This window comes from Zeus faber, assembly GCF_960531495.2.
Source record: "Zeus faber genome assembly, chromosome: 8".
In the NCBI taxonomy this organism is placed as follows: Eukaryota; Metazoa; Chordata; class Actinopteri; order Zeiformes; family Zeidae; genus Zeus; species Zeus faber.
The window spans coordinates 20,489,287-20,516,690 of record NC_137195.1 but is presented as its reverse complement, the minus strand read 5'-3'; the positions used below and the strand labels follow the sequence as shown (position 1 = coordinate 20,516,690).

At 45.3% G+C, this 27,404-nt stretch overlaps 1 protein-coding gene across 1 annotated transcript in view; it reads left to right on the top strand.

Annotated features, from left to right (window-relative positions):
• The window catches only part of rspo2 (R-spondin 2), a 54,407-nt gene that overhangs the window by 8,736 nt on the left and 18,267 nt on the right, over positions 1 to 27,404 (top strand). Inside the window, exons 3-5 of the mRNA XM_080005096.1 lie at positions 17,993 to 18,181; positions 25,416 to 25,559; positions 26,367 to 26,555. Of these exons, the coding sequence (XP_079861222.1) occupies positions 17,993 to 18,181; positions 25,416 to 25,559; positions 26,367 to 26,555 (522 nt within the window). The remainder of the gene's footprint in view (positions 1 to 17,992; positions 18,182 to 25,415; positions 25,560 to 26,366; positions 26,556 to 27,404) is intronic.

The window sequence follows — 27,404 nt, the reverse complement described above, 5'->3', positions numbered from 1 at the left end:
ACACTTTCCTCCACCATCAAGGTTTCCCTGTTCGCCCTGTTTTTTTTTTTTTGTGTCCAGACAGCGAAGCAACACTGTGGTAGGGATGCACGTTGGAGAAAATGCTAAAAAGCTGAAAAGAAGAAACCCATCAACATTTCACACATTCCTTCCCTCTTTTTTTTTTATCTACAGTTATACACTTAAATTACATCTTGGCTGGCTCGCCCTCAACTGGATATTATTTTATTTGAACCCGGGCCAGGGCTCAGGAGCACCAGCCTTTAGCTGTGTAAACATTTGTCACTGCCAGCAGTCTGAACTAATAGGTATTTTCAGGCAGGGGTCACATTTAGTTAACACGTTTACCACCTAATGGCTTTACTGGCGGTGCTGGGCGGGTTAGTCCATACAGGCGTAAAACTAAATAGCTGTGAAGATATGTGTTCTTAGTGGAAAGATTAGTTTTCAAGAGCGTTCATCTAAGTGATACCTCACAGAGAACAATTGGCGGACTGATGGGTGCCACAGTTTATTCTTGGCCTGCCAAATCTGACAACTCCGTCGGATTTGGGCTGACTTGTTATCACATAGCTCCTCTGTACATCTGATGCCTCGGAGCTTTGTTAAAACTGCGGCCCATTACATGACAACCCAATTTGTTTCTCATTGGTGACAGTAAACATCGGCATGCAGGCACCTGCCAGCTCCAGCTTCGTCTTTGTTGGAGTTTCTTCCTGTAATGATATACTTTTATGCCACCCATGGATTTGGATGAAAGCCTGTCTAAATCCAGCCTTTCCTTATCGTAGAGTGTAATGTCTGGTTAGACTCTGTCTCTAGCTCTAGTTATTTTTTTACAACTTCTCTTTCTGTTGGTACCGGCAGAAAAAAGATTTTTCACATCTACAAGCACCCATGCCGGTTCACAAGACCCCGAGTCGATTCCAATAGCCCCCTTTTAAAACCGCAGAGTTTATGCACTGTACATCAGAGGCATTCGTGAGTTGGCTGCGTGAAACAGCATAGCAGAGAGATATGTACACCTAAGGGAGGTGTTGAGGTTTTTTAGTGGCTAATAATAAGGTTTGGAAACACTTCAACACTTTGACTAACTTTACAATCAACTACTTGGGGATCAACGTTTGAATTTGAATGGTATTTACCTTCAATCCATTGCAATCCAAATGCCAATGGAATCGTGAAGTCATCGGATTGGCCAAGGGTTCAAGGTACATTCTCTACTTATAGGCCTGCTGGATCCCCAGGATGAAGGCCTTTCCACCGACTACTTCAATGGCTTGTTGTTGGAGCAATGTATGTCTTTGTATATACTGTGCATATCAAGGTGTATGGCTTGGCTTTTTCAATAAGATTTCTTGTTCAAAAACTTGCCCTTGAGAACTTTTCAGCCCAATTCTTTGATATGGTCGCTTTAAGCCATCGGTCGACCATAGTGTGATGCTTCAGTCGCGTTAGCTGGTATGGACATTTGGCTGCATTGAACTCCAATCACCTCTTCTACTTGGTAACGACACAGCCGGTTGCCTGCAGGTAAGAGGACATCAGTCAGCTTCGAAAAAAATAATTTTCAGTTCAAGAGTTAATGTAGTGTGGATATAATGTAGGATAATGGAGCCTGGGGTTTTGAAGATAATAAGGCTTTGAAGTTTACTTTCTTTTTTTTACATTTTTTTTTATTTTTTATTTTTCCCCTCCTCCTGACGGACAACATGTGTGAAAGTGATAGCGGGTCACATCCATCTCTCCCCTGTGGAGCTCTTCACTTTTGACCCTGGCGACCATCTTAGATCTCCGTGTGGGGCTGCGTGGGTTCACGTCTTGTTAAATGGTTAATGGGGTAGAACAGTGTGGCGTGGGATCACGTTCTCTCCTCCACGGAGAGAAGGAGGAGACGCCGCTGCAATCAGGGATCATGTTTTTGTTGTCAGAACCAGAATCAGAATCCGTCATTCGGCAAAGTACATTTTCATGTGCAAGGGATTTGTTTCAGTGAGGATCGGTGTGTTGCTGTACAGACAGTTACCATAAAACTAAAAAATTAACGGTCTAAAAAAAAAGAGAAGAAAATGTCCAAAATATACAAAATGTGGTTCTATGCACAGGACATTTCAAAGTAAAAAGCCACAGCAGGGGCGAAGGGACCGTATTTGGGCTAAGATAGTATTGTCTTTGGGTGTAGATATAAATATAAATGGAGTATTTCTGTACAGGATGAATAACATGGATAACATTTCACGAGGTAACAAGGCATGGCTTTCATTGAGATGTCACCCGGTTGGTTGTCTGGTTGGTCGTTTGGAATTCCTCACAATCCAAAAAGTCGGGTTTTGCCCTTCGGGATCGTTTCGGAGGCTGGATCTACAGTAGGGCGAGAGGAGCAACCAACTCTCCTTGTTTTTTAAAGATGTGTGCGGTTCAGCCTGGGATGGGCTTTTATTCGTTGGTGGGGAGACGAGGAATTGGAGAGGGGGAATTTGCGCCGGCAGGGGGGCTGGGAGAGAGCCCTGCTGCATGGGGCGCAAGTATGCCAAGCACGGCTGCTGCGTCCACTCACCCGCCCCGTGTGATGTCCGTCCCGCCCGCCTGCCCGCCCTCCGTCCTCCCTCCCTCCCCCCTTCCCGCTCCTATGTGTGACGGAGGGAATTACGGGGCTTCCAAGCGCAGTGAGCTACAGGTGTGAAAATTAGGTGTGAGGTTTATGTGTGATAAATTACCAACAGGTGTGCTAATTTGCGCCACCCCACCTTTCTTTCCTCCGTCCGCCCACACCCTCTTTTTTTTTTTCCCCTCCCATGCGCTCTCTTTCTCCCACTTCTCTCTCCTCTGAGGGAAAACACATTTCTCTCCCAGCTTGAGAGGACTTTGAGAGGTGGAAAGTATCAAAATAGTCCAAATTCCGCCTTAAAGTAAAACTGATGTTTGTATGACTTTTTTTTCCGCCTTTTTTTTTTTTTTTTTTTTTGGGCCTGTTTTGCTCATTCTGCATCCATAGCTCGCCGTTGCACGGCTTTCTTGTTTATAACTTGTAGTTAGATGTTCGATGAAAGGTTCCATTCACTGAGCACATTAGGGGAGTAAGCAAAATGACAAAAAACGTTTATAGCAAAACCTTCAATCGAATTTGACCTTGTGTCAGTTGATTGGGATGTTGAGATGAGTTGAGTACGATACACACAGAAAAGATAACGATAATATGGACGTTTGATGGTAAAGATACCCTTTTCCCCTTTCAAGAAGAAGGGGGTATATAAGGATTTGGGAGAGATGAAGAATAGCTTGGAACGTAACGAAACGTAAGCCACCTGTTTGTCTTCTAGCAGCGATTCCATTCCGAGGTGTCGTAAACCTCAGCAGCCCCTGCACTGACCAACAACAGTATGTTGGCTGAATCGCTGTTATCAAAGGAATTGGAGTTTAATGCCATCTGGATGGCCTCTGCTCGGAGGGGTCGTCCAGGCGGCATTTGACTCCAATTGTAGTGATCCACCCGCGGCAAACAAAAAATCAAACAAGAATGCCATCAGATCAGAAGGAGGAAAAAAAAGGAGTTGAAATCGCAGATTGACTGTTACCTGGTGGCGCTTATCCACATTTTTAAAGTCTGTGAATTTTGGCTTACCGTCGGAAACACTTACCGCACCTACTGATTGGGCCTGTCACATTTTTCGACTAAAAGAAAAGGGTCTATAAAGAGGAATTATGACATTTATTTCCCATAAGGCTGCCTTGATGTGGGATAGAAGCCGGCACATGGGACTAATCCATCATAAAGGTCTAATAGGGTAGTGTACCGACCTGCGTTCATCGTTTGCAGTGCAATGGAGTGAAGAATGGAGAGGGAGGTAACTCCACAAAGAGCCCTTTTCGCTTGGTTGGTTTGCCGAACACATGGGTTAAAGGTGCAGAGAGCGTTTAAAAATCCTGGTGATAAACACCCCTATCAGCACGGTTGCTGGCAGATAATCGATAGCGGCGATAAAACGTTCCCAATACGTGTGATCTTTCAGTTCATCTTTCCCCATGAGTACAATTTAGAATCTGGTAGAATATGTTCAAATTTACTTGAATGGATAAACTTGTGTAAGTGAGGTCTAGATGGTGAGAAGCGGTCGTGCAATCGGTCAAACATGGCATTTGTACCAAACTCAAACCCTTTGAAATGTTCTCGGGGCTCCATTTCATTCGGCTGGAGAACGGGTTCAATTGAAAGTCTTTTTAATTGAACCCCCTTTCACCAGCCATCTGTTTGAACTGCTTTTGACTCTTTAGCCGTTTGCAGCCAGAGAAAATCAGTTTGAAAAAAAAAAAAAAAAAAGGTTGAGGTTCTTTGCCTCCTCTCTCTCCAGCCTCGCAGGGTGGTGGATCTGTATCGCAGGAACAATTATAGTATTTGGCCGCCTTAATACATCTGACAGCAAATGTGTTTTCTCAGACCGCGGCTGTAAAATCATTATAAGGAGCAGGACTGTCCTAAATTATAAACACATGCTTACGGAATGATCCACTAAAGTAAACTAGGAAAAAAAAAAAATTGAAAAAAGAAAACCTATGTTCCGAAAATCATACTATTTCCAGCTGGTGTGGCGTCGGAGGCTAGGTTAACATATTTTTCTTCTAAATTGGAACCGAAAAGCGCCTTTAGCGCATAGGGCTAGTGTGCACCTCGTCAACACCCCCCACCACCTGCCGCCCACCCGAAACCTCAGCTTTTCTTCTGCCGATTTTTTTTTTTTTTTGTGACTTCCAGATCCGTGGCAAATAAAGTCGCAAGGCTTAAAAAAATGTGGGTGGTGTGATGTCGTTTTCCATGTACCGAGCTTTAACGAGCTCGGAACAATGTCGAGCCCTGCTGAGGGGAGGGGGGGCTGGCAAACTCGAGGCTGCGGGTGGACGGTTTGGGACATTTTTATTTATTTATTTTTTTTTACTGCACGGAATTGGCTTCTCGTGCCGATTACGGCTGCGGAGCGTAAGCCTGGAGGGCTGAGTGGTTTGAGCAGAGATCCAGAGAGCGGTTGCGTCCTGCAGTTCGACGGGAGGCCAGCCCGTCGATGGCTGCTGCTGCTGCTGCTGCTGCTGCTGCTTCGGCTTCCGACCTCCATTCTGCCTGTCTATCTTTCCCTTGCTGGAGCTGCTGGGGGTTCCTTTTCTTTGGAGGACCGAATTAGGCTCGTATCATTATTTGGCAGAACGGGAATAGGGGGTGTGGGTGGTCATCCCTCTCGGTGCTGTGAAGTGTGTTGACAAGGAATTCCAAATCTCCCAGACCTGCGGTGACTATGTAGATGCTTGACCGTCGATGGTTGACATTCCCTCGTTCTATTTCCTCAGCATGTTTGTGTCGAAAGAAGGAACGTGGCCATGTCCTCAAAAAAGTTGAAAACTGTTTCATGGAGGCAACATTTTTCTTTCGCATGCTTTCATGGGCCATTCTGTGAGCGCCATTTCCAGTGTTGGGTTCGTTGCTGTTTTATTTTTATTTATTACTCATTACTCTTTACTCTTTTCAAAAGTAATATTACTTTACTTATTACTCCCTGCCAACAGTAATTCATTACACTACTCATTGCATTACTTTTCGGTTACATCCCACAAAATTAGTAATTGCGTCCTTTCTCCTCAAAATTCAGACTTTGCACGTGCACCTCTGTGGGAGTGTCAAGCCCGCTCAGCGCAGTTAAGGCTTTACCTACTGATGCTACCTGTGTCTTCGACACGCACTAAAACGTGACCGGCTCGCTCGTCAACACTCACCTTATGTAGTCGCAGCGTGGTAGCAGACGGGCAAGTCATGTTTGTTTCGCTCCCACGTGCAGATAACGTAAAGCACCGTGATGTAAATCTTTGCCGTAAAGCAGTTCTGCTGCTGATTTGCGTCATGGCTTAGGGGCGGGAGCGTAGGTGCAGCTGTCCTATCACGTGATCGTGAACAGATCACGCAACGTGTTTGTCATGACACACAGCAGAGATGATAACAAAACTGGATTTCTTTGATCACGGATAAAAACTCAGAATGCGGTGCGACGATTTCGAAAATGAATCAACCAAAGTACCGTAGTAAGTTATTTTTTGGGGGTTATTACTGAAATATTATCATTAATTACTTACACTGCTTGTTACTGGGAAAAGTAATATTACTACATTACTGGAGCTTGTTACTGCCCAGCACTGGCTATTTCAACATGGTAGACAACGGAGCCGCTGACAGCCCGTCGTCCGTTATTCGATTTTTTCATACCAGGGGCGGGGACTCTTGTGTTCCTATAAAAGCACTTGTCTAGTAATCGTTGTGTTTGGAATCAGCCCCCCACAAAGCCTTGTGGTGGTATTATGATGGCAGGAAATTTCTGCCATCATAATACCACCACAAGGCTTTATTGTACAAATGGCTTGCTCCCTCCTCCATCTGCCCCACCATCTTAGCCAATGATCAAGACATATGTGTGTTTCTGACGCCGTAGAGCAAATATTTCTTTTTAGTGGGTTTCTAAATTGATAAGGGAGAAGAAAACGTGTGCCCAACATAGACTTTAATCAAAGCAATCATCCCGTGCTCTTTTATTACACCCATATGTCCTGAACATGAATACAGAAAATACCACAAAACATAAGGCCTAGTGATGTGGGCAATTCACCCATTTTGAATAGGCATTATGGTAGGCTTATATCTAAAGGGTTATATCTATGGGCTCAAGCCTCTCACCGCATGATAACCTATCTAGCTTGGTTGACATTACAAACGGGAGACCCTTTTGTCTTGACCGAGCTGCAGTGTCCCAAGGTTCTTACAAATGGCTTAAAGGTGTACATTTTCGTAACTGAGGCAGCATTTTGTTTTGTGCCACTGTTGGAATTGCATTTCTTCACACTACTAAATCCCAATTCACAATCTAAAGTCCCAATACAACCAGGTTGCATGTGTTAACGAAGGGTTAACAGCACATGTATATTTTCATTTTTGCTCTCTATAGCTTCCTGATGTTGTAATGGCCTAGTGTAAATCATTTAATAGGAAGCAGTGGGTTGGAGTGTAGCGGGGGGCTGGTTGGCCGTGGGTGGAAGCCCTGCCTATCTGGGGGCTTTGGCAGCGGCGAACGAAGGCTGTCACGCTTACTTTGGAACCATAAAAAAACATACCTGAGACGTAGTGGGCTACTGCTGGATCTCACTGCGACCCTAATTGCACTTGAGCTGCGTTCAGCAGCCGAGCCTCCCCGCCATCACCGCGGCTTCCTGCTGAATGAAACTTGCCTCGCTCCAAAACATGCCGTCATGCATATTATTGAGTGTTTTGCATGAATGAAAAGACCACAACTTCACCTGAGAAGACTCTGAAAAAACTGCACAGTAAAAAATCTGGAAGGTCGTTTCACCTCGTAATATTCATTTCACAATCTGGGGGCCAATAGAGTCACTGCTGGAACTACAAAAGAGGATAAAAATGATTACCGCAGAATTGGGATTATATATGTGTGGATATATATATATATATATATATATATATATATATATATATATATATATATATATATATATATATATATATATATATAATCCACACATGTACAACACGCTTTGCTGTTTTGCAGAAGTTAATTTTACCTAACTTAACCCTAAGAATAGCAACATGAAAGAAGATATTGGAACGGTGGTTAAGTGTCAGAAATGTCACAGTCTAAATGATTTCTCAGATCACCGCTGACTGCTAGTTTGTGAGGCTCTTGCACCGAGTTCCTGTGGTGTCCTCTCTGGCGATGTTAAAATGGACCATACTGTAGCTTTGGTAAATACAATACTTTAGGCCCGAGGGGATCATCAGCTATCGTGAGAAGTGGGAACTATGGAGATGCTTTGTTTCAAGTAATATTTATTCTCTGGCTGAAACCGTATACCCTGTTGGTTTTATCCTGTGTAGGGAGTGCCGATTTAATCTTTTTTTTTTTCATTTCATTTCGACACTTCTTTCTCTCCTTTCTCCTCAGATATAAAAACAAAATAACATTTTCTCACCTTGATGTTGAGAAGCTTAATTCCCACTTTCCATAGCTTGAACATCAAGTATAAAGCAATTGTTTCAGGAGAAAAGGAGAATGTCAGTGCGCCGGGTGGATGAAGTATGGGTAGATGGGTAAAAGGCTGGAGAAGCTGTCAAATAATGGTTTGCCTTTTGAGAGGTTGGTTTTGAAACATTTGACACGGGCTGGAGCAGTGGCTCAGAAGATGGCACATTAAAGCTGTATCTTGAAATCGCACAGGGGTGCCAAATGAGTGCTCCGCTATACCCGCTGCTCTTTCATCCTCCATGTTTGTAGTGGAACTTAAAAACATTGTCGTCAATGCTCTTAATACATCCCGGCCGCATGGTAATAATACGTTCTCTCAGAATGAGCCTTCAACAAGAGAAGAAGAGTCCTTCTGATGTGTATCTGTATGTCTACAGTAGTCCTCGTATTTCCATGCAGACTGTGATATTTGATTTTTTTTTTAGGTTTGCACACTTCTTCTTGATACCGAGTAGCAAGTTTTGGGTCATTCAGTGTGATGCCGTGGAAGGCAGTCGATGAAATGTCCCAGCGTCCGAGGAAGTTCTGTCAGCATCAGAAATGTCGCACTATAAACATGCAGTATGGCTAGGGTTGGCCCCTAGCCGTACTATTTCAACGAAACAATGAAATGCAATGCGCAAATGATGTGCATTTACTACCATAATGCAAGCTGAATCCCAGAGACATCCAGACAGCGCTGCTCCACACTGGGAAATATTTGGCCTCCCTCCCGACATACCTGTGGGTTAACCTATGAAATGAAAGCCCTCTACAGAGATACATAGTCACTGACAGACAGTAGTCTTCCATCACAAACACCACGAAAATAAATCCTCCCATCCTCCCAACAACTTCCTACAACAGACTACCAGCACCCGCCCACCTGGCACCATTTTCTCGACTCTACACCAACACCCTCCCAACCTACCCCAACACTTTCCTACACCGGTCCACCAACACCCTCCCACCCTGCGCCATTATCCATCGACTCTACACCAACGCCCTCCCATCCTACACCATCATCCTCTGACCCTACACGAACACCTGTCCGACCCGTCCGACCTAGACCAACACTTTCCTACACCGTACCGCCAACACCCTTCCACCCTGCACCACCGTCCTCTGACCCTACATCGACCCCCTCCCAAACTTCACACGCACTTTCCTACACCATACTACCAACACCCTCCCACCCTGCTCCATTATCCATCGCCTACACCAACACTCCCATCCTACAGCATCATCCTCTGACCCTACATCGACACCCTCCCAACCTTCACCAACACTTTCCTACACCGTACCACCAACACCCTCCCACCCTGCACCATTATCCATCGACTCTACACTAACACCCTCACATCCTACACCATCGTCCTCTGACCCTACACAAACACCCGTCCGGCCTAGACCAACACTTTCCTACACCGTACCTCCAATACCCTCCCACCCTGCACCACCATCCTCTGACCCTACACCGACACCCTCCTAACCTTCACCGACACTTTCCTACACCATATTACCGACACCCTCCCACCCTCCCACTCTATACCAACACCCACCCACCCTACACCACCACCCTCCTACCACTACCCTCCACCAAAACCCTGCGAGTGTACACCACCACCCTCTGACCCTACACCAACACCCTTCCACCATACAGCACCATCAACGTCCCACCCTACAGCAATTGCCTCTCACTCCAGACCACCAATAGACTTGGTCGATCGCGCAAAATTCCAATCGGACGATTCTATCAGGAAGGGGGGGGGGGGCACGAACACATAGAACGAAATATAATGGGTAAATGTGGTCTCCACATTAGATATTTACCCAAAAACATCACGTTTTTACTAAATTAAATCGCATAACAACCGAAAGAAACGGGCAGACATGCGGGACGCGGTATGGGACAGTGAGGACGCACAGGTTTTTTGGAATGGGGCGGAACAGGACAGTCCCTTTACTCAGCTGTGTTCAGAAATGTTGTTTACAAAAATAAATAGATCTAAAATACAAACACAGGAAAACCGACACGGTAGTCAGGAACTGGCTAAAAAAAACGTAAAGAAACAAACAGTTCTATGAGTTACGTTTTTGTTTTTCATTTTCCATACAAGTAGGAAACGAAGGAAACTAAACTCTTTCTTTATGACATTATTTTATATATTGCTATATTATCTATCTATATTATTGCTATTGAATCTTGAATCTTGAATTATCTGCACAATATATTGAATTTGCATTATGGCAAATTAGCGGGGAAGTGAGATCCGATCACAAGTGGTTACAGGAGACGCATGTGGAGACGCATTCCAATGCCACGTGTAAACAGACGTACTTGTTTACAACAACCAAAGTCGTTGTCACATTCCATTTCTGTGGTCGTACTTGATTCAGACAATACACTTCACGATGAGGGTCGGAGGAACAAAAACAGTCACAACAACAAGAGGAAAAAACATCACAGTATTCTTTTTTTACATGCAACACAAGGAGATTTAATAATCAATAATCAGCTAATCAACTTACTTAACGAATCAATAAGGAATCCAAAACCGCTCTGAGCGGAGAGGGAGAGCCTGTCCGCTCTCTCCCTCTACCCCCTAACTCCCTCTCCGCTCCCGCTCTGATCGATCCAGAGCGGGGGATCAGTTTCAGAACAAAGTAAACTGTGCTCACACCGTTTCAATGCTTGGATTTTTCCTGGAGGATAAAAAAAACAAATGTCAATCGGCGATCGACTGATCGCCGATTGACGATTTAGTGGTCAGTCTGCCCAAGCCTAACCGCCAACGCTCAGTCAACAAAATCGACTGTTTTCAGCCAATTTATGGCAAATCCCACTTCCCTTAATTACTATCGAAACCTCTCAAATAACATCACCTTCCAGATGCTTGGGTTCCTTATTTTTGGTTATGAATATGAAACGCGGTTCTTTTCAGCTTGGCATCAGCGGAGCAGCGCATAGTGACAGTTTGCAAAGCTCAAATTGGTGGATCGTTATGTCAATCACTCTTTTGCAAACGGTGAATTGTTCCCATAATGTGACGCATTCCTTCCTAAAAAAAACAAAAAAAACGTCAAAAGCTAATTGGAGGATGTTGTATCAGTTGTATTGAAACAGCTACTGTTTGCCTCGCTCTGCGTGTGACAGCTTTCTGTAGCAAGCGGCAAAGGAAGTATGTGAGTGAGAGTGAATGGGATCCGTGGGCCAGTTATGTCCCGAGCCACTGCACCGAGCGCAATCCCTCGCGCTGATTGGTTGGCCAGTTAGCTGAGGCTTTGGTGTGATTTGTTATTCTACAACTTTCAGTGAGATTTAATGCTAAAAAGGGAATTCAGTCGGATATTGTACCTCTGAATGATGTTTGCAGAGCCAATGTTTGTCAGAGAGCTAAGGGACCCGACCAAAATGATGAAAAACAAGACATTGCTCTGTGGTGGTGCCATACATATACAAACAACTCTCAATTCCCCTTCACCAGACTGAGGAAATAGACTTGCCAACTTACTGATGCCGAGTTGATTTTTTTTCCGCTCTCCCTCACATTGTGAAAAGTAAACAAGTTTGATTATGGTGTAGAGTGCACTTAATTTAGGTGAAAGACGATGTTGTTCATGACGTAAATTACTTTGTCTGTTTGAATATTACAGTTTACCCAACTGGAGATGGACAAGGAGAAATGTCATTTTGGAATGTATTTTCTTGAAATATACGGCGATGTAAAAGAAATATAATTTCTAAAAACAGCTATATTATCAGAAAATCACAACTACCATTGATTTATTTAGTATTTTTCTTATTTTAACTCACATTTTAATATTATTATTATTATTAATATTATTATTATCATTATTATTATTAGGGGTCTATCCCACAGGGATGTTATTGTTATTGTTATTGTTATTGTTATTGTTATTGTTATTGTTATTGTTATTGTTATTGTTATTGTTATTGTTCGGACTGTACGGACTTCGGCCATTATTTTTCTCTGTGGTGTGGGGATGGTGTGGTTTGAGCAGCCACACCTGACCTGGATCTGATTTATTGGGATCATTGTTAATTGGGGTTATTTTTACCTGTACTGTCAGCATGCTGGGCATACAACACAGAGTAATTGTACCATTGCATCTTGGACAGAGTTAATCTGCAAGTGAAGTTCAACTTCTCAACCTGCAATGCCACTCTTTATTCATTCTTTAATCATCAAGAACTGCTGCAACAACTCTGTCCTGTGGACGACCTGTGGGATGACAAGAGCAGTTTGTTTGTTACACAGAACCACCACCAATCCCCCTCTTTGGAGAAGCATTTTACCATGTTTTGGTCTATAAACAACTAATCATAATTACTTCTCCAAGAGAGGGAGAATCACCACGGGTGAGACAAATAAACATAGAAACAACAGAAGACAACATATATCGATAAAACAACAGTTAGTTACGTTTAGGAAACTTGGAACAGCAATTCGGCACGTGGCCTCTTCCTGTGATAGCTATGGCAGTAGATAAGGGAGAAAAGGAGAGGGATGTAGTCAGGAGGCAGTTCTGGCGGGCCGACACCCCGCCAGAACTGCCCGCCCCGCAGGCGAGCTGGCAGGACTCCCATGCCCGCCAACACTCCATGCAAAGGCGAGGCCTGCCATACTGCAGCACGCCAGATGCCCCACCAGGCCCCAAGCGGCGCTCCCCGCAGCCCGGGTCGGATTGTATAGTGGTTGGGATGGCAGCAGGCCACAAACTCCCCAGCACCAGGCACAATCTGCCAGGATACGGGCCCAGCCACCAGGGGGCCCACCCAGCCGCCCCCTGGCCAACCACACCCCCACACCACCCCACCAGCAACCGCCACCCCGGAAACCCCAGCCCTCAATGTGTGCTGTTGATAATTTCAGTAAAAAATTGCAGGGCGTGGAGGTGCTAGTCCTTCGAGCATGCCAAATCTGAATCACTCGCACCCTTGATGTCCCATAGACCCTGGTCTGGTGCAGTGTTGCTTGGAGTAAGATTGGTGTAGGAGTGTATGTGTTCTAAGCTAATATGAGTGGTATTGCAGGACAGATGTGAAGCATGCCAGGGCAGGAGTGTGACGGGCAAATTTTTTGTTTGTTGTTTGTTTGGAAATTAAATAATATAAATACATCTACAATAAAAACACACACTTTTTTTATTGGTTTTGTTTGGAGAAACGCACAGCAGATGGGATGTAGCAGATGACCATTTAAAGAACTCTGTGACGAGCCGACGTCGTCTCGTGCAGAGAGTAGAAAAAACCTTTGGAAACTGATCGATCAGAGCGGTTGGAAGCCTGAGCGTTTTGTTCACAGCGATTACTTTGTCATTACTTTACGTCATTATTTGATACTTTGGACACGTTTAATATGAACATCCCACATTGTAACATTATATATATCACAGAAAATGAGGAAAAGCATGATAGGTCCCCTTTAAGTTGGGTGGCCATTGAAATTTGGGGGTAAGCCAAAAAAAATTGTGGTTTTAATTTTCAAACAGTCCAGGTCTTGGGGGGGCGTGGTGAGGGAGCAAATGGGGCACAATTTACACAGCTGCCTCCCTCTCTGACGGTACCAACGATGTGATGCCAAAACTGTGTATTTTTATTTTAGATGTAGGTTATTTCATTTAATTTTATGTTGCGCCTCCTTATGGAACGAAATAAGCACTGGGTGTAATAATTACCCACAACTACACCAACACCCTCCCATCCTACAACATCGTCCTCTGACCTCACTAGTTTGCCGAGAGCAGAAAAATGGCTCGAACCGGCCCTGTAGAAGGGGTTACGCAGCTGGAGGTTGAATGTGTGAAAAAAATTAGGGAACCACTGATTTAACAACAAGCAGGGACCCTAGGTGTTAATAATGAGGTTAATATGGAGTGTTCAATATTTGCTGACATGATTAGCATCGTTGAGTTCCTCTTAATCACCAGTCTTGCATATTGGGAAGTTTAGCTATTTTTCTTTTACACCGCGTTCCAAATGATTATGCAAATTGCATTTAAGTGTCATAAACATTTAATTTTTGGTTTTTCAATTAAACTCATGGATGGTATTGTGTCTCAGGGCTCTTTGGATCACTGAAATCAATCTCAAACAACTGTGATAATTAGTTTGCCAGGTGAGCCCAATTAAAGGAAAAGAAGGACGTTCCACATTATTAAGCGGGCCACAAGTTTCAAGCAATATGGGAAAGAAAAAGGATCTCTCTGCTGCCAGAAAGCATCAAATAGTGCAATGCCTTGGACAAGGTATGAAAACATTAGATATTTCACGAAAACTTAAGCGTGGTCATCGTACTGTAAGGAGATTTGTGGCTCATTCAGAGCACAGACGGGTTGGTGCAGATAAAGGCATAATGAGGAAGGTTTCCGCCGGACAAATTCATCTGATTTAGAGAGCAGCTGCTAAAATGCCATTACAAAGCAGCAAACTGGTATTTGAAGCTGCTGGTGCCTCTGGAGTCCCGCGAACCTCAAGGTGTAGGATCCTCCAGAGGCTTGCAGTTGTGCATAAACCTACTATTGGGCCACCCCTAACCAATGCTCACAAGCAGAAACGGTTGCAGTGGGCCCAGAAATACATGAAGACTCATTTTCAAACAGTCTTGTTTACTGATGAGTGCCGTGCAACCCTGGATGGTCCATATGGATGGAGTAGTGGATGGTTGGTGGATGGCCACCATGTCCCAACAAGGCTGCGGCGTCAGCAAGGAGGTGGCGAAGTCATGTTTTTGGCCGGAATCATGGGGAGAGAGCTGGTAGGCCCCTTTAGGGTCCCTGGAGGTTTGAAAATGACCTTGACAAAGTATATAGAGTTTCTGATTGACCACTTTCTTCCATGGTACAAAAAGAAGAACCGTGCCTTCCGTAGCAAAATCATCTTCATGCATGACAATGCACCATCTCATGCTGCAAAGAATACCTCTGTGTCATTGGCTGCTATGGGCATAAAAGGAGAGAAACTCATGGTGTGGCCCCCATCCTCCCCTGACCTCAACCCTATTGAGAACCTTTGAAGCATCCTCAAGCAAAAGATCTATGAGGGTGGGAGGCAGTTTGCAGTTTGCATCAAAACAGCAGCTCTGGGAGGCTATTCTGACATCCTGCAATGAAATTCAAGCAGAAACTCTTCAAAAACTCACAAGTTCAATGGATGCAAGAATTGTGAAGGTGATACCAAAGAAGGGTCCTATGTTAAGATGTTTTTGATTGATTTCAGTAAATATGACCTCCTAATGCTGCAAGTTCAACAAATGACCATTTTCAGTTCTTTACAACCTATAAAATGTTTTGAAACATAATAATTTGGAACAGTGCATTTTGAGTTTTTTATTAAAAAAAAAAATACTGTTATCATTGGGAGGTTTGTTCAATAACATTCGAATTATACCCTAATGGTTGATGACTTGAAAATTATACTGACTGTCATTTGCATCGACTATTTAGGAAAGTCAGAGAAAAATATCATTTGCATAATTATTTGGAACGCGGTGTAGTTGAATATGACTTGAATGGCTCAAATGTAAAAGCTGTGCGTCTGTGAAAATGTCGGTGCATCGTGTGTTCATCACCATGTCCTGGAGAAGGTAATTTGGCCGAAACCTGATCACGCCGTCAGCATAATTATCAAAGAAACATATAAGGGGTAAATGATAAGTTGTGCGAGTTTATCGACTGATCTGTTGTTATTGATCTGTTATCTGAAATAAAGCAATTCAATGTAATTCAATGTAAGTTAACAGTACTTATATTGGCACCCTTAAAGAAAACCAGAGGGGATTTCCCATTAGAGAATTTTAGTTTATTTCCACCAAGAGTCTCTGTGAGTTGGGAGCGTGGGCTGACGGGGGAGATGAGGAATCATCTGTGGACAACCGGGCCCGGATCACAACATCGTAGCACTGGCCGTGATCTGTGGAGTGTGTGTGAGATCCCCGTCCCCAAAAAAGGCCTTCAAAGGCGCATTCTGATTACTCCGATATCGCAGCCCGTCCATCGCAGCTCCGCCGGGCTGAGTGTAGTTTGGCAGAGCAGCGCGAGCCTCTCCAGGTTCGGGGATCCAGTGGAAGGAGCGGGGAAGGGGATGAATCCGAGGGAGCGACTGATGTCCGCTTGTCGATTTCCGCATGATAACAAAACTAATGCTTGCACGGGGCCCACTTAGTGCTCTCTTTCGGAGCAGATCTGTTGGCCCAAATTTAAGACAGCATTCCGTAGCCTCGCCAGCAACACAAGGCTGCGCTCTACTCGGTCTCCCACGCTCTGTCCAGTTAGCTCTGCTGTGTTTTATTAAGCATTGCGGTGGGTCGGCGAGCCGGAGCTGCGCTGCTAGCCCCGTCTCTTTGTGTGTGTTATTCCAAACTTGGCTGGGACTGATAGCAGTGTCTCTCCCTCTCTCTCTCTTGTTCGGGAGGGATCACGCTTGCCCAAGGACATTTATCTGCAAACGGACATTTAAACAGAGTTTACACTGAGGCACTTATTTTTTTACTGGCTCCTTTGTCTTCCGCGTGCAATTCGAGCCACTACGGTCAGGGAGGCTTTCATCGGCCATCTCAACACCATCATTTGGGATACCGACCCTGACCAGAATTAATACAATATTCACATTCACAACCAATCAGCGTTTGAACATCGAGAGGGGAACCAGAGTTTGCATGAATGACAAATTGTGGAATTGGACATATTTACTATGGATTAGAGGATATGACTCCTGATGTGTCAATTATGGTTGTTTTGGGTTTTTTATTCTTGTGCTTTGGTCGCACTTGACTTCATCAAATGGTCAGACCTCCCGCTGGTAAGGCTTGTTGCCTCCATTTCAACTTTGTCCTGGTCGCTGGTTGAAAGTTAGGTCAGCCACAGCTTTGTGAAGCTAAGAGCTGCGACGGGATCCAAGTGTTCTCCTTTTCCATCACTATCCCTGAATGAGGCTTTTTTTTAACCCTGATACTATTTGAATATTGAAGCATATTTCAGCCCTGCGGGACTAAGTGTTTGTGGCAGATTCGCCTACCACACGCCACCCAAGTGCCGTTGTCCGGAACCTCCGGCACGGAGACACAGACGACAGGGTTGTAGCTACGCCAGTTTATTGTAAGGAGTGGGCTAGTTGGAATAAGCCCGGGAGCTGATGGAGCTGTGTCATGACAGGGCTACTCTCCTGAGCGTGTGTGGGGACGGGGGTTTTATCCGTTGTTCGTTCGACCAACCAACGAGCAACAGGTATGCAGCCACTCTGATCCTGGGTCCCAAATGACCTAGACCCAGGACAGGGGTGGCTGCTCAAACCACTCCATCCCCACACCACAGTGGTCAATTAGGATTTACTGCTCATATGGGATTTTCCTTTGTTTGGCTGTTCAAATTTGTTTTTGTCTTCTGTATCATATAATAGTGCGGACTGCTCTCCTGAAGTGACCCCCATGCGCATGCGAACAACAACAACATAGAACGATGACTAATGTCAATGTAAATTGATGTAAAAAGTCACACAAATGCCCGATACGACTGCTGTTGAATATGTATTGAATTCAGGACCAGATATGAATGAAAAGATTTGAAAATATCAGATTCCATGTGCTCTTTTATGCTGTTCACACCATGCTGAAACATCCCATCCTTGTCAAAATCATTTTATTTGGTTACACATCAACCTGCAGTGTTAAAGTCTTAAGTTAATTAGTAAAGAGGTCCAGCTTTATTTATATAGCACACACTTTGTTTATATATACATAGCGTTACAAAGTGCTTCAGAGAAAAAAGAAACAAGATTAAAACTTTATAAAAAAGCCTAATAAGCGTCGGCGGCATGTTACAGTAGCATTTGAGCATGAACATTTGGGCAGTTCAGGCTCACAGTGGAACCTCAGCGACACACCTAAGCGATCACCTGAACTGTTCTCTCTTGTGTCTCTCTGCAGCTAGCTATGGAGCCTACCCCATCTGTAAAGGCTGCTCGGTGTGCTCCAGGGACAACGGCTGTGTGAGCTGTCAGCCCAAGCTCTTCCTATTCCTGAGGAGGGAGCGCATGAGGCAGTATGGCGAGTGTCTGCACGACTGTCCATCAGGATACTACGGCATGCGCAGCCCTGAGATCAACATGTGCTCCAGTAGGTCTCAATCCACCTCACTTCCCTTGAAACTTTACCCCCCCCCTCCCACATACTGTACATGCAAGCTGTCCAATCACGTGCTTCTTCTCTGAAGGACGTACACATACCTCTGATTTTTAATGGATGAGTTGCTCGCACAGGTGGGAAGAACCAGCAAGCATCCGATTGGGTTTTCACTCCTATTTCTCCCAAGAAGGATTTCGGTCTCAGATCTACAACCACAAAGAGCACATAGGAGCTCACAACTTGAAATGAAATCATAAGACCTATTCGTCCTTAAAAGCCAATAACCAACTAAATTATTTAAAACGTAAAAATCGGATGCACGAAAACACGAGGACGCATTGCTCCGACGGATTCATGCGCTGTGTGGTAAATGTGTTTTCACTATGCTGCTTCGTGGAAAAGGCTTTGGTTTCATAACTCGAAGCAGATCATACCTTCAGTCACCCAATATGACTTATGTTTTCTACTTGAGGGAAAAAAACCCTGCAAAAACAGGACAGGAAAAGTCTCACGACTCTCACTTAAGAATAACTCTAAAATCCAATTAATGAAATGTCTCCCTCCCCACTTTGCGTAGCTCTCCGATCTCATAACCTTATTGTAACTTGCGGCCCGGGGCCAACAGCGACAACCTTTATGGCTTTTTCACACAGCCCCAAGGTGTTGGCTGAGTGTTTCATGTGAAAACAGAGAGGAACATGAACCCACTTTGGTTGCGTGAGCCAACATTTTGACAGACATGATGAAATAAAGCACCAGAGGAGAGTGTCAGGACCTTTAGGCCCAGTAGTCCAGGAACACCGCAACCGCAGGAGAAAGCCCCTAATGTTCTGCTCAACCAATCGCCGCTGACACCAAACACAAAAAGAAGGTAACATGTTGAACAATTATGTTGAAAAAAAAAAGGCTCATAGCAGGACCTTCGAGTAAATTGTATTCCTCCATGGCCGAACGCTTACACTGTCTAAAAGCTCACACATACGCACACTATGCAAGTCACTATGCAAGCCTGAGGTCATTTCACTCCATTTTCTATAAATTGAAGGAGAAAGACCTCATGTTCCTTTGTAAGGTTTCTTTTCGTATTTCACTACTACCTAGCTGTCATCGAAGTACGCCGTTTGTATATTGAGTTTAAATGGTCCTGATGTGCGGCAAGTTAATCTGAGTCCCGCTCCAAACGGACTGCCCCAGAACAAAATCTTGCGTTGTCACGCAGCATCAGATCTCTGAGGAAAGGCCTACTTTGATGTGATCGCAATTACAGTCACGACTCTCTAATCCCCTCTTCTTATTTAACCCCCGCTTCTGAGCTGAGCTCTGCCCGTCATTTTTCGCAACCGCTCCAAGAGAACGGGTCGATTATTCTGCCGGGTTAGCTTCACAGGTTATCGTCAGGTCAGAAAGGATGATTTTTGGTCAGAGGGGCTGCAAAGACTTGATCGGCTGACCAGGGCAGCGAGGAGATGAGAGCGTTCCCAAAGAAGGCTGGAGCATGGCATTTAAGCCCCTGCTATCATGGGCTTTAAAAATGTCGGGTCTGAAATCACTTAAGCAGCAGCTGCTTATTATTAAAGCAGACTTTGTTCTTGTGATCTTATCTGGTATAAAAATGTTTTGTGGATTGCCAGGTTAAGGCAAACAAGAACTCGACAAGTGTGAGGCTTAAGCTGGGGCCACATTAAGAGATCTTTTCAATCGTGAATGACTGAAAAGATTGAACAGCGCACATTTAACGTCTGACATTTGCCGGTTTTCAGTATCTCCTGTTATTGCAGCGCTGACATGCGCTACTTAGACACTCTTGAGTTTGCCACAATTCCACAAGTTGCTGCTCCGTTTCAGAAGTCCACACATGTTGCTTTCTTTGGCTTCGCCATCGTGCAGGCACGCAATCTCATTGGCTGATGAAAATTGCCGTTGTTATTTGAGGCACACACCAAATGATTATGGAAAGACTGGCCCCGATAAAATCAAACATGTGTGATTAAATCGTGACCTGGCCGATTGGGATCGTATTGAGACAGATTATTATCTTTCACATACACACACACACACACACATATCGATGACAGCTACGATTCCATCGTGCGACTACCCTGGACTACCACGACTCCGCCTGATCTCAAATCGTTGCCAAATCGGCCTTAGAAATCACATGGCCCTAGCTTTACACACAGAGCCATTTTCTGGTCATTCTCTGGAACAGAGAAATTATGAGAAAGGCTACTTTGAATACACACGAACTGCTTTCTGTTGTGATGCAACACCACGGAAATGGAGTAAACTGGGTTAAAAACTTGAATAACGTCTTCCACCATGTAAGCATTTGTGCGAAAATAGCAGCACAATGGGAACTGCTGGCTCAGATGATCGATCTCCATCGTGGCCACCTTTCTTACATAATTATTGTATTGTATTGTGATTTACGCACACTGTGAGGACTCAACCCCACCATTCCCCTTTGCACATCATGGCATGACACATACACAACCAGAAATGCACACCCATGAACATTCACACCAACCTGACTTTCCCCTAGCCCTCCATGCCAAGTGGCATGGAAAAGCCAGTCGATCACAACGTGAGGTTGCCAATATCCTGGAAGCATGGTTCAAATATCACAGCTCATTCAGTGCCAGGTCAATCTGCCACTGGAGACTCCCTTGTCGGAGGCAATTTCATATAATGATATTTGTGATTTCTACTTTATTCCCTCTTCCCATATGAAAATCTGTAACTAAATATCACTGTTGTATCTCTGTGCATTGTCACATCCAGTTAGGTCTGGAAGTTTCCAAGTGATTACATTTACCTTTTCTAACATCATTGATTCAAGTGCATCATGGGAATTTTTTGAGCCAGAGGTGGACACGCGCCTACGCATTAGGAGCTATAGTCAAATGGTGTACCAAAGCTCTGTAAAGAAACTACTCTATAATACCGAAAGCTTAGTTGGCAGCAATCTGGCAACAATCTTTTTTTTTTACTCTCAACTACCCTGTCTGTTTCTCTCCCTCTTCCTGACTTTGGGCTTGTGGGTATTTCCATTGCACATTTTAACCAACAAAAAGACCAGTTGCTTTTGGCCTTTGAGCCGTACCCGGGGACATTTAATCATCACAGCTTTACTAACCACACTTTCACATTTGCCAGACAATACAGTGGACACACCAAACCAAGCCCTGTCCCTGGGCATTGCAACTAGACATGGAACTGAATTCCATTTTTTTTCCCCTTCTAAACAGTGGGTAATTGTGCGTACCTCAGTGTGAGTGGATGGTCCGTCTGCGTTAAACCACTGTCTGAGACGATGAGATGTTCTGTGTGTGCGTGCGCGCTGCAGCTCGCTCTGTGGATACAGGAGCAGGTCCCGGGTATCACAGGCTGTGTTTCTTGGACTCAATAGGCCACAAGGACTACTGACACACCTGTCATCACGGATCTCGCTCTGGGAGATCGAGATTGACACAAACATCCCTCCTGTTTGGCCTGGCTCCATGCGAGCGAGCAGAGGAGCACCCATGTGGAAAAAAACACAGCACGGTGCGACGGGAGGAACATAGCAGCCCCCGACCTTTGCCATGAGATCCCTGCCATTGCGTTACTCCCCACGTCATGGCTGGGTGGCAGCGAGCAGAGCCAAGGCTTCCATGCCAGCCAAAGCCGGGGCCGATAGAATAGGTCAGAGCTGTTCGGCTCCGAACCGTTCACTGCCGCTTGGAGAGGAAGGATGGAAAAACCCGGCTCCTTTTCCCCTCTCGCGCTGCCAGGCCTTTTTACGGCACGGACACTCCTGCCGCTCAACATCGGCCCCAGTTAGTGTTCCAAAGGAGTCTGAAGAAATTGACATACTCCCTTCCCGGCTCTGATAACAAAAAGATCACGCCTCAGAGAGTCATCCATCTGCACAAAATGATCTAGCCCGTTTTTTGAATATTCATCTCAATAAATAAGTGCTTAGACAGGGCCCTGTCAGACTGCTAAGGAAACAGCATTTTATTTTGGCTGAGGAGAAGCTCAGAGTGTTCAGGATTAAATCGGTGGGCCCAGACCACGGCAGAGGAACCAGATACTGCCGGCGTTTGCTACAGGATCACAAGTGACACTTGGTGCCTCATCTCTGAGATTCAAATGCACTTGACATGAAAACTGTACACACAGTTATAAATACTCGTGCTTCAGCAGTACGGAGCCGAAGATGTGAGGACGTCATCGCTCTTAATTGAAGACCCAACAGCCACTTCACTGAGGGGCCTGGCAATTTCTTTCTGAGCTGAATTATAAGGATTCCTTCCCCGTGCTCCGTCATTATACTATTTGCCCCCAGAACCAGGCTGATAGATAATGATGATAATGCATTTAAGGAACACTGGGCGTACGGTGGGATCTGATGACCTCATTATTTCTCATTAGTCTCCCAGAGGCACCTAGATGAAGCCTTCAAAGGTGGTCCAGAGGTTAATCCCAAAAGGAGTAATGAACTCACCCCCCCATTTCTGTATCTTTAGAGGCTACTGGAGAAGCCGCCTTTGCAGTAGTTTTGTGGTCGGCTGGCTTGGTGGCCAGTCGACCGGTTGGAGGTCCTGGTGAAGAGCTTCTGTCCTATCCCGCTCTGGTCGTAGATAGTCCTATCATAGATAGTCCCTGCTGCCCTCCCGTGCTGCATGATAACCCGGAAGGCGGCTGTATAACTGTGATGGCGATCCCCCCGAACCAGCTTTATCTCATGGATGAACTCTGACCCACGCGCTCTGCCTCCCTCTTCGTGCTAACTTCTCTGGAGCCAGGCAGCTTCTGCAGCCGAGACAGAGACATGCCGTCCTCCCGCTCTGCCTTATGCAATGTTTATCTTGTATTTACAAAAGAAAGTGTTCATAAGTGAAACGCTGTGAATAAAACCGCCCAGAGACCGTCATCCGGATCCACTCCTCCAGACTGGGATAGCGAAAAGGATTCACCTTCAGAGTGAAAGCAAAGTGGTATATGAGCGAATTAGTCGAGGACAGGTCTTCCTGATTGAACTTACGTACACTAAGTGCTTCATTCAGCGCAGGTTGGTTGCTCATATTTATTTTCAATAACTGAAAATTTCACAACATGCCAGTACACTAAGAGTATTGCCAGATGTTCTTGGAGCCACCCCCCCCTCCACGCTCCCTTTTTTTTTTGTATAGAAGCTAAAAGTTACTAGGTGATGACAGGCCTGGGAAGTGCGAGGGGTAATAAGCAGCCTTGCGCGCTTTCCAATTAGCTCTGTGATTTATTTGCCCGCGCCCTACATTGGTCTGGACGTGTATCGAAACCGAGCCTGACACACTGATCTGGTTTCACAAGGAAACGAAGCGCGATGGAAGGCAGCGCCACGGGGATGACACGGTGGCATCCTCTCTTTGTGTGGCCTCACCTCCCCTCTGGTAGGCCGCATTCCTCTCCCAGGGCGTCCACGGTGCCGTGTAAACTCTACAAGCAAGTCTGTGTTCATCGAAACAGGACACGCACCTGATATGTGTCGAGGCCAAGCGGGACGGAAGTGTCTGCATTATATTACAAACTGTTAACTGCCTTAGAGATGTGGTTACTTTTGTCCCACAAGATTTTCTTTTATTTGCTTTTTTTAAAGCCGTGGAATGCAAATACCTGATGCGTATTTGGTATTTTTTTTATGTTTCTTGGCGAACGGATTTTGTTTCCTGGCATCCAGTCAGTGCTTTCTAGTATGTATAATAATATTAGACTACACAGATACTACCTGTGATAACTCGGACCACTTTGGCAGTGTACTTTTCTATGTAAGCCAAATTGTTAACGGCTTTAACTACATTATGGTCTGTGCATCAGGTCAACAGTGAAGTGTGCTGGAAACATCCAGCTATAGGTGTGTGTGTGTGTGTGTGTGTGTGTGTGTGTGTGTGTGTGTGTGTGTGTGTGTGTGTGTGTGTGTGTGTGTGTGTGTGTGTGTGTGCGTGTGTGTGTTTGTTTGTTTGGACTGCTTTGAGGAGCCGTGAGACCAGAGTGAGTGGGCAGAGGCCTTCAACGTTCAAAGTGAGGCGAGGCGGGGACCCCGTCGTTTTTGAGGAATGCTGAGGAGGAGGAGGAGCCCCGATGGTTAGCTGGAGATGGTGTAATTAAGGCGTGTGATAGTGAGAACCCTCCCTTCCCCAGGCTCTGCCAGCGTCACAGATAGCGCCACAGATCCGCAAACTCGGCCGTAACACGGGGAGTGTCACCACAGAGGATGAAGAGGTGGCACCCTGGTTCCCCAACTAACACACAATCCTCAGCCCAGCTCATCACAAGGCCAGATGCTGCCCTACCTGGCGACAGTGACTGATGGTTATAGATTGTGGTTGACCGACACTCCAAGCCCATTGGGAAAACAGGCCACAAAGAGCTTCTGATGAGTGTCATAAATTAACCGGCTCAGAGACTCCTTTCTAATCATGTGAGTCGGCGCGTCGCCCCGTCGGTGTGGTTCGTGTAATTTGGCACTGCCTGACGTGCTATTTGCAGCCTAAGAAGCATGATGATACATTGGCCATTCCTGTGCCTCCTTGCAGCGCGGCGCTGTGTGTCATGGCAGGGTGGGGCGTGGGACGATAAGTGTGGCGTTGTGTTTCCTACCAAATACAGCAGGATTTGTTTGGAATTGAGAACAAAATGCCCCCCGCCCGCCCCCAACCTTCCTCCCGCTGCTGTACAACATTTGTCATTTACCATTTACCGGTTTAATTCACTCCACTCGAAGACAATAATAATGTATTTGAGAAGAGAAAACAAACATCCCATTTGAAGTTCATAAAACAATGAAACAGAAGGCCGTCAATGGGTAAGCAGCGCATAACTTGAAAACATGTTGCCCCTTGCGTTTTCCCAATGCAGACTCCTTCTTTGGATGTCGGTGCCATCTGCTGAAAGGGGTCAGCGTGAGGTGATCCTTCCTCAAACACCCTGCGTTACTGCTTCAGTTGCTCACCACAAACATGTACAGGAAAGAGAAAAATAATAATGATGATAAAAAAAAACAAAAAAAACCTGCCAGGCAAAACATGTGTTGAAATACAACGCAGCCTCAGAGCAATGATTCACAGGGCATCAACAGCTTTTTCTTTTTTTCACTGGAGGAGAGACAGTATAATCCTTTCAAGAACCCCTCAGCCCTCGATCAACTCCAGATGAGCAGTGTACTGATTCCCCCCCCCCCCCTCTCTGACTGCTTCCCCAGGGTGCAGGATAGAGAACTGCGAGTCCTGTTTCAGCAAAGACTTCTGCACCAAGTGCAAGTCCGGCTTTTACCTCCACAAAGGGCGCTGCTTTGAGAAGTGTCCGGAGGGCTTCGCCCCCCTGGAGGACACCATGGAGTGTGGAGGTAAGTGAAACGATTTGGGTGTCTCTAGAATTGCAGTCCATCCAGGGATTTGCAAGTTCGCAACCACGACAATTAATGCAAATGCACCAATAATAGCACAAATTACTTTTAGTCATTTGACACCTTCCATACCTCAACATGTACCTCAAAGTGCAATCATTGCGCCTTGCAGTTTTGTCCAATTCCTGCAATATTTCCACATGAAATTGTCAAATCAAAAACAAAGCTTGTAAAGTCGGCAACTCACCGTATTCTCCCGCCCAAAATGATCCAATTCACCACCGATGTTTGACGTCACAAGTGATGTTACTGTCGTGACATTGCCGAAAACTTGCGGCCTTGCTGCTAGCTGATGCCAGCGGCTATTAGAGGAATGCAAACAATCAGATTCACCTCCCAAATCATTTTCCAATTAGAGGGTTTTATACCCTCTGCAATATTGTTGTGAAACAATAAAAGCGCCAACCGTTGCCTTTCCACATTCCTGCAATTTTTGAGTAAAGCGTTTATACTAAGCTTGACCATTTAGATTATGGAGTCAGCCAGCTTGTTTGTGACCAAATTTTTTTTTTTTTCGGGAGACCACACAAAAATAAGTTTTAGTGCCCCGGTAGTAAAGCTTCTTCAACCTGTAGTAAAGCTTCATCCCGGGGCCTCTCTCGGTTTCGCCCCGGTACGCACTTCCCTGCTGTGGATTCAGAGTCGCTCTGTTTGTCTCCAATTCTGTCTATCACTTCTCTCTTTGTCCTTCTCTCTCTCTCTCTCTCTCTCTCTCTCTCTCTCTCTCTCTCTCTCTCTCTCTCTCAGAGGGCTGCGAGGTGGGTCAGTGGAGCGAATGGGGAACCTGCACCAGGAGAAACAAAACCTGCGGCTTTAAGTGGGGTCTGGAAACCCGGACGCGGCACATTGTAAAGAAGCCGCCCAAGGACACAATACTGTGTCCGACCATCGCTGAGTCCAGAAGGTGCAAAATGGCCATGAGGCACTGCAGGAGAGGTACGGGTGTTAAATTGTGTTACAGTGTGTGCGTGAGTTTGTTTGTGTGTGTGTGTGTGTGTGCATTCACAATGTGCTTTAACGCAGGCAGGAAGCCACGCTTTCAAAGTCACGGCGCGCTGGTGAATTGTGTAATGAGAACGGCCCACTTATCTCTTGGGAGTAATGGTGCCTCTCGGGGCGCCACCTGTCTCATGTAACCACCTACAGTACATGCCCGGTCTGCCAAAAAAAACAGCACCCATGTGTTCCCGAAACACAAGCCTCAACTCTTCTTTCGTACACCTTTTTTCAGAGTCTGGTTTCGAGGTGCTCGCTGATGTTTTTCATGCATGAAATATCAGTATTTTTCCATGGCCGCTCTGTTTAAGCCAAGGTTTTTCCTGGGGTATATTTTTCTCTCCCCCTCTCTCCTCTCTCTCTCTCTCTCTCTCTTTCTCTCTCTCCCTCCCTCTCTCTCGCTCTCTCTCCCATGTCTCTTCCCCCTCGTCAGTGGAATTCTTCAAAGTAAGGACTGCAGGTTTCCTCAATGGCAGTCTCTGTTTCCTCCCGTCAATTTAAAAGTTATTTGCGGTGCACGCAGCATGTATGTCAGCCATTAAATGAGAAGTCAAATCTGGAAATATTTTTTGTGTAAATACAGCTAAGGAAATATTTTTTTCATAAGGTAATCCATTTTCAAACCCCTCTAGGTTCACACTGCACCGGTGTTAAACTTCAGATGCCCTGTCCTTTGGTGTACTATCGATTTATCTCGTAAAAGTTGCATGAGCGTGGCCCTACTCTTTAACATATTCATTTTTGGGAGGCAATTGTTTCAGTGAATTGTCACTCAAACCCCCCCCAAAA